General features: G+C 35.9%; 1 protein-coding gene across 1 annotated transcript in view; it reads left to right on the top strand.

The window, feature by feature from the left end:
* The window catches only part of RpL8 (ribosomal protein L8), a 52,033-nt gene that overhangs the window by 9,671 nt on the left and 29,950 nt on the right, over positions 1 to 12,412 (top strand). The window contains exons 2-3 of the mRNA XM_090413292.1: positions 10,015 to 10,160; positions 10,839 to 10,980. Coding sequence (XP_090269418.1) covers positions 10,023 to 10,160; positions 10,839 to 10,980 — 280 coding nt within the window. The 5' untranslated portion in view covers positions 10,015 to 10,022. The remainder of the gene's footprint in view (positions 1 to 10,014; positions 10,161 to 10,838; positions 10,981 to 12,412) is intronic.

Raw genomic sequence — 12,412 nt, 5'->3', positions numbered from 1 at the left:
CATATACATTTTTTCCTTTTACTTGCAACATATCGACTGTTTAGGATTCTCTTTAGCCTGCATGGCCAATGTTCTTTCATAATCCTTTTTAGCTTTTCTTACCACACTCGTTACCCTTCTGGCCTGCACTTTATACCGTTCATGTGCCTGCGGGTCACCTTTCTCCTTGAATTTCCTCCATAGTTTTTTTTTTTTTTTTTTTTTTTTTTTTTTTTTTTTTTTTTTTTTTTTGTAGCTCAAGCTGAATGCTGTTATTCATCCATTTAACCCCTACTTGATTTATTATTCGGACTCTAGGTATACAGTCAGCCATTGCTTCATGCAAACACTTCTTTACCGCGTACCATGCACTATCAACTTCTAGCCCTTGCAGTTGCACATGCCATGGCACTGAAACAATCAATTTCCTAAGCTTGTCATACTTACCAGCCCGATAATTCCACATCTATCCCGTCTTAATTGTAAAATCCACAACTTTAGCCACCTCCCAAGTCAAGACCCTACGATCACTCTCACCAATTGGTGGCAACGTGGTTACCGTCAAATTCTCAGATGCAATTACCAGGTCAAGCACTCTCTGACCCCTAGTATTTTCCATTACATGCTGTCGCAGATAGTTATCCCTTAATAACTGCATAAAATCCAATTCCTTCCTCCCATGTGTCCTCTTCTCTTTCCAAGCATTGTTACCATAGTTGAAATCTCCAATAATAATTACTCTCCTTCCACTCGTTTATTCTATTTGTTTATGCATGCTATCTTCATCTATTCCATCACCTGGTCTATAGCAGCACCCAACTGTATATTTAGTTCTGCTAATTTCAATCTCACACCAAATAGCCTCAAATGTGCTCTTTTCTCTATCCTGCAGTTCCACTTCTATTCTTCTTGGCTGTTGCTCATCAGCTATCATCAATAACACTCCTCTCCCCATTTTATTCTCCCTGTCACTCCTGAACACACCATACCCCTCACATTCAATCCCACTAGCTGTGTCATCTTCTGTCAGCCATGTTTCACTAATGCCAATAACCTGTGGTCTGGAAGTTCCAACGAAGGCCAAAAATTGTTCCTAATACTTCTGGCATTTGTATACATGAATTGAAGAAACCGATTTGTCCCATCCCTGTTTTGATGCCTTATACTAACTATCCCATTCTGATTCGTGGTCTTTCCTACTCGCTTGGGCTTATTACACACATTCACACACTCAACTGTCTCCCTAAAATCTGCAAATCTACTCCCCCCCACCTTGATGACTCTAGTTTCCCTGGTTCTGTAACTTCACTTCCACCACATTCGACAACACCTTTTCAAGTCTCCGCACACCAAATCCATTCCGATGTAATCCATCCATTTTATATAAATCCTTTCACCCATCGAACTCATTCCACACCACTCATCAAACATAATTCACGCATAAAGTCATTAGCAATTATGGCCCTCCTTCTATACTCTTCACTGTCATGCCGTGGCAACAGACTCACCATCCTAACTCTCTCAATCATAGCCTTTTTATTTCCTTTCAAATCATTTGTACCCACTACCACTATCAATTCCTTCACCTGTTGTTTTTGTATCCTAATTGACTCGCTTACATTCTTTACGGTCGCACCGGTTTGGTACGATTTTGTTAAACTCTCAACTAACACAGCTCTTACTAGGGAATCTCCATACAATACACAGTCTTTCATTTTGTTTACACCCACTATGATATCCTTATTTTTTCTATCATACTTTTGCCAATTATTAGTCGGTACCCCTTGTTAAAGATTTTTGCCAACATTCCAGTTGCTGCTTTACACTATGTATCATTCCGCGTAATAGAGCTATTTCACTCATTGCATCAGTGTCGGCATTTTTATTTTCCGATGATTCATTCAATCATTCTTTATGCTTAACTTCTTTCACTCTATCAACGCCACTCTCACAGCTATCAGGTGCTACCTCGCAAACATCCTCGTTCATACCTCGAATGTCGCTGTTATCTAGATTCTCTCTTTCGACAATATCACTCACACAACCTGAAACATTCTTTAAATCCTCACATTCTTTACACTTTTTGCACACATTCACTCCACAATCGTTGTTTAACCAGACTCCAACCGTTCTCCTCGATGCTTACATTTCGCAAACGGAACACTGAATCAAGTCTTTTAAATTAAGGTTTTCAGACAAATATGGCGACCTGGACGCCATCTTTATGTATCTCAATTAGGAGCTCTTCTTAGACACGTCTACAGCGCTTGGCTCACTAGCGCCACCAAAAAAACTTGCAATAGAAGCCTGTATATTACTACTCTATTTGTATCCACCGTACATCTAATTTCATTTTGTATATACCTCATCTCACTTCTCGTTCCTGCTGTTGTTACTCTGTCAGTCAGGCTTGCTTCTAAAAAATTATAGGTTTGTTGCTTTTTTTTTCATAATTTCTACTAAATGATTGCTTTCCCCCAGAAATGGTATTTAAACTTTCAGGTGTATACATAAATATGAATATTTCGTAGTGGGAATTTTTAACGTAGATTCTGCTGCTGAATAGTCTCATAAATATTCACATATAACTATCAGATCCCACTGTATAAGATAGCTCTCCAATTTTCATTGTTGGAGAGTGTGAATATGTGGGTAAATTGAAAAGGCTGATCAGTGTAGAAAGGGAAATGTTCTTCAGCTCTCTTTCAAGGTAGATCAACTACATGGAAAGTTAATCATTTACATTTTGTTGTATGCATAAATCTATATACCACGTAAAATTTGGAGAGTAGTAATATCATATCCTATTGCACATTAAGCAAGGTTCCATCATTAACCGTTATTTTGTAATGAATTTTGATTCTCTCACTCTGTGTGGTGTGTGTGTGCATGCATGCACACTTCCTATTTCTTTTGAACTTACAACAGTCTTTTTTTTTTTTTTATATATATATATATAAATTCCTTGTCCCAATAAGTAATCTTAATACTACCTTACTGTTTGCTCTGCATAAATGGGCACTTATGTTTTATTGACATGAAACATGTCCTTGTTTGATGTTCAGGTATGTAGAAGGAACTGTTGTGAGGTTTTAGATCGGTGGTGTGGGTTTCAAGAAAGAATGGAATTATGAGTGGGATGGCCTGCATTTCAATGGTATCGGGAGCCTTGAGAAATTTATTGGTATAAAACCTAATACTGAGAGTCAAAGGAACTTTAAGATAATGGTAGGAATGGTTCATATTTAATGAAGAGGTGCTGAGACACTGATATTATACTAAACTGTATCAAAATTAAAAGCAAGTTTCATTCGGCCAGGCCCTACATATTTACAAACGGGCTGGTTTAATAGTATTGTCTGACCAGATTAGTGCTACTCGTGTGGAGCTGTCAATACTCTATGCGACAACTGTGTGATATTTTAAACCCTGAACTGTAGATAATCCTTGTCATCATCTCCAACACATTTGCAGATAAAGAATTCAAAAAAAGTCAAATAGCACCAGAAAAAATTCAAAATCCTCCAACATTGTAGTTCTGCCTGTAGACTGCAATTTCAAGATTGTTGTATGAACTTATCAGTAGCCCTCAATGGAAAAAACTGTCAGCACATTGTGTCAAGGACATGCCATTGCCGTTTCACCTAGGCAAGTTCCAAAAGTGAAAAAAATGGTATCCATTGAACATGGATTATGTGATGACCTGCCTCCAGTTATAGCCAATAGCATTTGTTTGAATGTAGCCAACATCTTAATCCAGTCCAAACCTCCTAGAAAAACTACATCAAAATCTTTACAGCAATATTGTAAAGCAGACAAAGGTGACGTAACTGTGATTTTGCATATAACAGAATGTGAAAACAAAATGCACGTACTTTTACACATGCATCAATTTGCATACCAATTCATAGATCATGGTCCTACTAACTCTCAAAAGAATAAAGTTTATAAGTTACTGAAGAAAGTCACTTCCTTGCCAAAAGAAACATACACTCAAGCCTTTTCACATAAAAACATGACTTTTGGCTAAATTATTAGCCTCCTCTACACAGGTAATTCTTCCTCTTTAGTTCCTTTAGTTAAAAATTCTGTTTACCTAAAAATTATATTAAAAGAACATTTTAAAAAGTTCATACATAATGATTAGTTTCAATATTACTTCACTATTTATCGATGTACCGTTAATTGAAACCCTGGATTTGCTCAAGCCCATTTCTCCTCGGATATCCTATCTGTCCTTCTCATCCATCCTTTAGGATAGGTTGAGTCTCCCTAAATGAGGAGCTTGCGAAAAATTGATGCAGCCAGCTCGTCACTCCTCTGGTGTATCCCCTAACGGCAATATTCGCCCTGTGAACAAACACTAGTCCATGTTTGTTCAGAGGGCTGCTTTGCCTGTTTCTGGAGGAGGAAAAACCAGAGTTTCCAGGTGGGGGGGGGGGGCCTACCTCCGTATGACACCAGCTAACTTCCCTTTCGTCGAAAGAGACCAGATAAAGGTTTCTCACGTCATAGACGGGAATTGAACCCAGGTCTTTCTTACCAAAGGGCTTTGTCTATACCAGTGATGGCGAACCTATGACACGCATGTCAGGACTGACACACTTGAGGGTTTCAGGTGACACACCTTGGATGTTGAATAATATCGGTATTCTGATGAAAAAACTAATTTCAGTTTATTAAATTAATTGTATAATATGAATTCATAGATTGTATATCAATGTCCTATTAAATAAATAGCCTAATATGATATGTATAAGTCACCATCTATGATTTATAACGCATGTATGCAAGTGGCACATCAACAGCGTCAATATTTTAAAAAGGATGTTTGACACACCGGGGTAAAAAGGTTTGCCATCACTGGTCTATACCGACTGAACTATTAGTGGCTCCTCCCCAGATTTGAATGCATTCAAATTTACTTTTGTAGCCATAGTACATGCTGGTTGTTTCACGTGGAAATGGAGGGTATACAAACAACTAAGTAGGACAGCTGTGGACCTTCCCCTTTTTAGGCGATTTCTACTTAGCACACTTAGAAACTTAAGCATTGAAAACAGACACTCAAAGCTCACACGGTCAGAGGTATATGTTGCAATGAAAATGCTCTTACCAGTAAACTCACTTGTCACACTTTTGTAGCCAATAGCTATAATCCCCAAAGAATAATAAAAATACTAAATTATGTATATTATTTCTGGGAAAACTACCATGTTACTCCTCTTAATAAACTATTATAATTACAGCTATTTTGCCTGCTTCAGTTTATAAGTCTATAAATCCATAAGCCTATAAATACATCTTCAAACATACTGACTACAAACTGATATTCACCACAAACCAAAAACTGGCAAACCTCCTAAAATCCACCAAACTTAACACACAGAAAGAAATATTTGAACAGCACAATGTAGTCTATAAATTTCCCTGCCAAAAAGACTGTGACATCACCTACACAGGTTCCACCATCAGGTCTCTATGGGCAAGACTACAAGAACACTTCCGTGACTAACATCCCTATTCCAGAACATTTAAACACTAAAAAACGTAACATCAAAAGGAAAAATCAAATACAAAGCACAGGAAAAACGGAAATAGCTGTTCACGCCCTTGAACAAAAACACACCCCGTAGATAGACAAGGCCATCATAGTAGACAGACAAGACAATGAAACAATGCTCAGAATATCGGAAACAATAGCTATTAAGTGTGACGCAAACTCTGTCAACGTACACAGGCCCTACATAATCTCGGAGGTTTGGAAGCTTCACAACATAAAATTGAGGTCACAACCCCGACCAATAGGCGACAACACAAACACTTCAAAAGCAGAAGCACCTACCCGACCTGACATAGCATCCACTTTCCCAATGTATTCAGATGACGACCACGAATAGTCGAAACGGACCGCACCCCGTCAACCACCTTTCCCCTCCCTATTTTTAAAAAATCAACCCTTTCACCTTTTCCCCACCCTATATAATATAATATATATGTTTATATATATTACGGGAAAAAAACCCGGGTTTTTCTAACTTAATTCTACCAAATTGCCTCCCCCCCCACACACACACACTCAGTAGTTTTTCGACATCACAGAAGAGAGGAAAAGCCGCAACACCCAGAAAAAGGTGTGTGTAAATTTCTATTCCTTATGCTACATATACTTTTTGGTACATTTACACTCACAAGGCCCTAAGAATCCATGAGTAAATAGCCAATGACATTTAAACAGGGGCACTCCTAAACTGAAGCAGGCAAAATAGCTGTAATTATAATAAAATACTAAATGCTTCACAGGAATCCCCTTCACTGCCTAATATGCAACACTACAGTAAACTGTTATCATCCCATACATTCATGTCCCATCTGAAAAGATATCTAGAATGCCTTAATAAATATAAGCTCTGCACCACATTTAAACCATATATTTAATTTGCAAATCTAAAGGTTGTATTTAAATTTGCAACCTTTGGACAGGCATGAAGAACTGTTGGTTTGGAGAACATGATGATTCTGCTGAAGTTTGCAGAGGCATTTGAAAAATACTGCATGGAACTCTTTTATGCAAATTAGAAAAATTGGGATTGGTATGACAATGGTTATGTTGATAAGAGGATTGCTGCTGTACAGATATCAAAAAAGTGGTATGCAGAATCAAAAGCAAAAACTTGTGACTAGTAGTTTGGCACAAGGTTCAGTGCTTGGATCACTATTGTTTATTTTGTACATAAATGAAATTGGAATAACCTGAAATGAAATATTCGGTTTTTTGCTGTTAATGCAAAATTAGGTAGAGTAATAGTTAATCAAGGGTTTATAGGATTGATGTGGTGGTAATGTTTCAGTACTTGGCTAGAGGAACAAGAGGTCATCCCTGGAAGTTGAATAAAGGCATAGTTAGTAGAGGTGTCGGGACTAGATTTTTTGCTTGGAAAGTGGGGAATGAATGGAACCGGTTGCCAAAGTCAGTTGATTGCTTTGTATGTAAATGGGTTCAGGGAGAGGTATGATAGATTGTTTGGATAGGTTTGGTTTCAAGGCTTCAGATTCCATGTATAATAATACTGCATTTGCATAAAAGAGTTCCATGTCTGTATAATAATAATATCAGCAAATAAGTTAAATATTGATTATTTACTTATTATTTGGTGTTGTAAATTGACATCATTAGTAGCATTGTTGTGAGGGATCTATGAATTGCTTTTTGTTGTAGAGTTCTTTATAAAGATTTTCCATATAATTTCATATTCATTCTTAAGTGCATAACTCCTTAGAACACATCCTTTAGTGTTCTATTCTAAGTTGGTTGGTATGAGTATATAGGTATTAGCGTGTTTGGCTTTTATGGTAGACCATAGGTGATAGTAAGAAAAATTGTAAAAAAACTTGGACTAAGACAAGCTAGGTTTGGGCCAAATAAAGGCTTCCCTTTATGAAAAATTATTATTGTATGGCCATCTCCATTGAGTTCAAAGACTCGTGGGAGACCCAAATTATCCACACAACCTCATACCTCTCCTTGAATCCATTAACAAAGCACTCATAACTGACATTGGCAACCCATTCCACTCATTCCCAACTCCAAGCAAAAAACATGTTCTCACCTCTGCTAACCACAGCTTTATTCAACTTCCAGAGATGACCTTTTGTTCTGGCTTCTCTAGCCAAGTGCTGAAATACTTCCCTTCATCAGTCCTATAAAAGCCTTTTAAATAACTTAAATGTCTCTATCATATTTCCTCTTTTTCTCCTATCAAGGAACTTCTGCAATCCACAGACCACTCACCCTCTTAGTTGCTTGCCTCTGAATCTTCTCCACCTCTTTCTCATCCCCAAGAAACCCAGAAGACCAACCCTGAGCACTGTAATCCAGATGTGGATATATCAAGGCCCATAAAGAAGAATAACTTACCTGTGTTTGTTAGTGTGCTTTTCAATATCCAAGTAATCCTATGAGCTGCCTTGGCACCATTAGCAAGATGTCCTCTAAACTTCAACTCTGTCTACTACCATCCCCAAATTCCTGGTTTCATCTATTTTCTGGAGTACATTTCCATCAGTGTGGTACACTGCTTGTAATCTATTTATCTCAAAATGCATAACTTTACATTTCTCTATTAAACTGATATGCATCTTTTGTTCATTCATACTGACTGCCTGTTTAAATTCATCCTGTAAGCTCTCCACATCACCTTGATTATATTACTCTACTAATTTTGCACCACCAACGAACAACTGAATATTCCCTTTCAGGTTTTTTTCAATATCATTTTATATATACATTTTAATGTTTTTCAATTTCACCAATAAGATTATGTTTACAGACAACTGTAGTAATTATAGTTCAGCCACACATAAGAGAACCCTTGACACTTCTGCACATGGCAGAAGGCAAGTCTATTCCGATAATATGGTAATCAATCCGTTTCGTGAGATGAGTATTTATATTACATGTCAGAAAATTAGCTTTTCTTTTATGAACATTTCAGTTTTTAAAGTGGTATAGTGTTTTGCTTGTATAACAGTTGGAAAATTTTATATATATAAAGCACATGATTTTGCATATTGGTGGCATTCATACATCCCTTATTCTTTTCTCCTATTCAACATGAACTGACTTCTTGGCACTCTGCCAGCTAAAGTTCTCTCAACTGTGGACAGATTAAAAAGTGTTACACTATACTTAGTGTAACACTTTTTAGTTCACTAAGAACTTTGTTTTAATCACCTGCCAACAGTAGGGCACACTGAGTTTAGCCTATGTTTAAACAAGTTTAATCTTATTATGTAATAGGTCTGCACTTTTTCTTTTCACTGGCATCAACAGGACCCTTACTTTGACTTATTTGCCATTATTAATCATAAGGTGAAAAATAGTTATAACCAGTCTAATTCACAGCTGAACACAGGAAGATGCAGTGAGCAATGTTGTAAACGGTTCACAAAAACTGCACCTGGATTGATTCAGGGAGTGTTGTTGCTAAAACCATTGTATGAGTGGATCATCGTAATGCAGGGTATGACTGCGCATAACAAAGATCTGTGCTTAAGTTTTGGTAGACCTGGCAAAAGTACACTACAAGGTGCCCAGAGAAAAGGTGTGCAAAATACTACAATTATGGTGTAAAAGGAACATTGTACAGAGCAAATATAGAAAGATGGTTTGTGATAAAATCAGATGTAAGACAGCTGTGCATCCTATCTACACTCTTAATTGTCCCATCTATATGGATCACATTGATGGAAAATGATATTAGAATCAGGGATATTAAACTTAGTTTTAAATTTATGAGAGAAATTAGCCAAAACATAACCTATCAGTTTAATGTTCAAGCCAATTTTAAGTTGTGGATCTGAGAGTTGGGTTAAAAAAAAAAAAAACATAATCAACGTCTAGCGAACAGATGACATAAGTAGCAGAATCATAAGGAACTTGAGATTATTAGCATCATCAGTTCTGGCTTAAAACGGTAAGCAGAGAGACTGTGCTTCACGTCTGGGTGCTGAAGCGAGTAGAAAGAAATAAAATAAAAACACATTTTAATATTCGCATTTATTAAATGTGGATATGCACTAAATATATTGTAATAAATACTGTGACTTTTAATAACCTAGCAAACCTATGAGTTGTTTTACACTGTTTATAGTATAGAGCTGGCTGAAGCACTAGATGAGCAGGACACTCATGGGCACCTTACATTACTGACTTTCTTTTTTACATGCAAGCGCATTATATTTTGACGCAGTGCATGCAGTTTACTTTGGCGGTCACAAGAATCTGTACCCCCCACTAAACCTCTATTGAGGGGTGACATTTGGCCGTTTCTTGTGAAATAGGCCTCGAGTATTGTTTGTAAAGCCAAGATTTTGTAATTGCTCAAAATCTTCCATTATTAGAATCGCATCATTTTCTCTGCATAGATTTGTTAATATAGTTCTTCATGTATTAATGTTTACTATAAACTAAACTGACCCTAACCCTATTTTTCTTATGTACCACTGCTTAGAAAATACATTTTATGTATCTAGTTATACAGATGGGTAGAGTTATTAGAAGTCAGAGAAAGGGTGCTGGGAGTGTCTTCAGGAGTCATACAAAGCACCGTAAAGGAGCTCCAAAACTTCGGGCTGTTGATTTTGCTGAACGTCATGGTTACATTAAAGGAATAGTGAAGGTGGGTATCGATTATAATCTTACAATATTTTTTTAAATAAACGTATGTAGTTTGTATAACAAAGTGGTTTATTAAATGTACAGTTTTAAAAAATGTTTATCAAATGAAACAATAACATACATGTTATGTATGATAAATATTATTGCTCAAGTATCAAAGTAAAAAAAAAAAAGTGGGTTGAAAGTCGAATTAGCATAAAGTGAATTAAGATAGCAGAATGGTCAAATTGAAGTCCAAATGATCTGTGACAAAAAAAAATACCAAATGCATAGGAGCCATTACACAGGTACAATATAGCTGTTCTTATGCATTCAGTTTTTTTTTTTTTTTTTTTTTTTTTTTTTTTTTTTTTTTTTTTTTTTTTTAAGCAATGTATTCATTCATAATCAAACCTTGATCAGTCCAGGTTGTGACATTGGGGATGTATATTTTCTGCACCCTGTCATTGCCTTTCATGTAATTCTGCTCTCGACTGTGATTGAAATTTACATAAAGTATATGTAGTGTTTGTCAGGAGCACAGTAGATTAGCTTACTTTTAGCGATGATGTAAAGGAACGGATTTCCTGAATGTAATTGCTGACAAACATAATCATTACTGAGCTATGGAAATACATTGTAAATGTCTGTTTTTGGAAAGAATATTACTTTTATACTAAGATAGTCTCATTATTTATAGGAAATTATTCATGATCCAGGCCGTGGTGCACCTTTGGCTGTGGTTGTCTTTAGGGATCCTTATCGTTATAAGCAAAAGAAAGAACTGTTCATTGCTGCCGAGGGGATGCACACTGGACAGTTTATATATTGTGGGAAAAAAGGTTAGTTCCCTTTTATTAAAAAGATAAAAATAAATAATACTGCTCTAATATTAAATGATAAATTGTTAGTTCAGTAAAATTGAGTTGCATTAAAGTAGTCCTGCAATCTACTTTCTTTAAGAAGCTTCTTTTGGCTGATTTATCATTAAACATAGTTAAATATAAATGTGTAGGTATGTCATTAGGAATCCAAATAAACTCCAACTTGTAAAGCATGATATTTCAAAATGTGTTGAAATATCATGCTTCACAATCTCTTTATTCCTATGGAATGTTTATTGGTCATGCAGCATATCCAATATTTCCTTATTATCACTACTATCACTTTCGTAGTAGTTATCTGAGAGTAACTTTACCTATAATAATGTCTTATTTTAAGAGATTGAGGCTAATGCGCCACATCATGAGAAGATGATTAAAAAAACTTTGAGAGGTCAGGTAATAAAATTAAAACAGTTTTATACAATGAATGATATTAATAAATACGATTTATTTGTTTAATCACTTATCATAAACTGATCTTATGCTTGCGAAACAGAAGTACTATGATAAAACTTCTGTTTATCAGTGAATTAGTCAGTCTAGTTCTTTATAGACTGAAAAGCATTGATAACTGAAAATGTTCTTATGCTCAGGATTTGCAATGTTAATGTTGTCATCAATTGCCTGATATGCACCCTCAAGGGGTGTTCAAGCTACTATGACAGCACTACATGATTACATTTACATTATTAATAATCTCCTATCAACAATTTCCCTTCAAATTAGTCTATTACTTGTCAGCAATCCAATATTGTTGTATCTGACATTTTGTTCTAAGGCATGTTTTATTGAATCAATCCACCTAGACCTTGGTCTTCCTCTGGGTCTTTTTCTTGGCATCAAACACCTGTTTTGTTGATCTTTCCTCTCCCATTCTATTTAAGTGACCAATACCACCTTAGATTAGTCCTGCTCACACATTCTTGAATGCAAACGATGTAAAGTTTTTACTGTCTTCATTTTTGTACGAACAGATTGTAAAATATTTTGGGTTAATTATTTTCTTCAATATCTATGTCACGCCTTTTGCATTATTTTTTCTTTTGTCTTTATCCTTCCTATGTCTACTTTACTTTTACTCTGTTAAACCTTTCTGTTAAGTACTCTTTACCTTGTTCTAATTTAAGCCGATTAATTTAGTCCCCACTTGTAATCCTTTATACTTCCTACAAGTGTTAGCACTGTTAGTGAAAGGGCCTCTGAAATAGGCAATTCATGGTTACAGTTAACTATCTCCCACACTATGTAATTCAGAGAAATATATTATTTTTTGACTGCACCACCCTGAATTAATTATATAGCATGAGAAGATTTGTTATAACACTTATAGAATATATTACTTTCTAAACCAAACCTTAATCATTCTGTCATCGCAATTTCTATAATTTTA

Source organism: Typopeltis vanoorti, chromosome 24 (genome assembly GCF_054136105.1).
Source record: "Typopeltis vanoorti isolate ZY-2024b chromosome 24, IOZ_Tvanoo_1.0, whole genome shotgun sequence".
In the NCBI taxonomy this organism is placed as follows: domain Eukaryota; kingdom Metazoa; phylum Arthropoda; class Arachnida; order Uropygi; family Thelyphonidae; genus Typopeltis; species Typopeltis vanoorti.
This window is presented reverse-complemented; position numbering and strand designations above follow the sequence as displayed.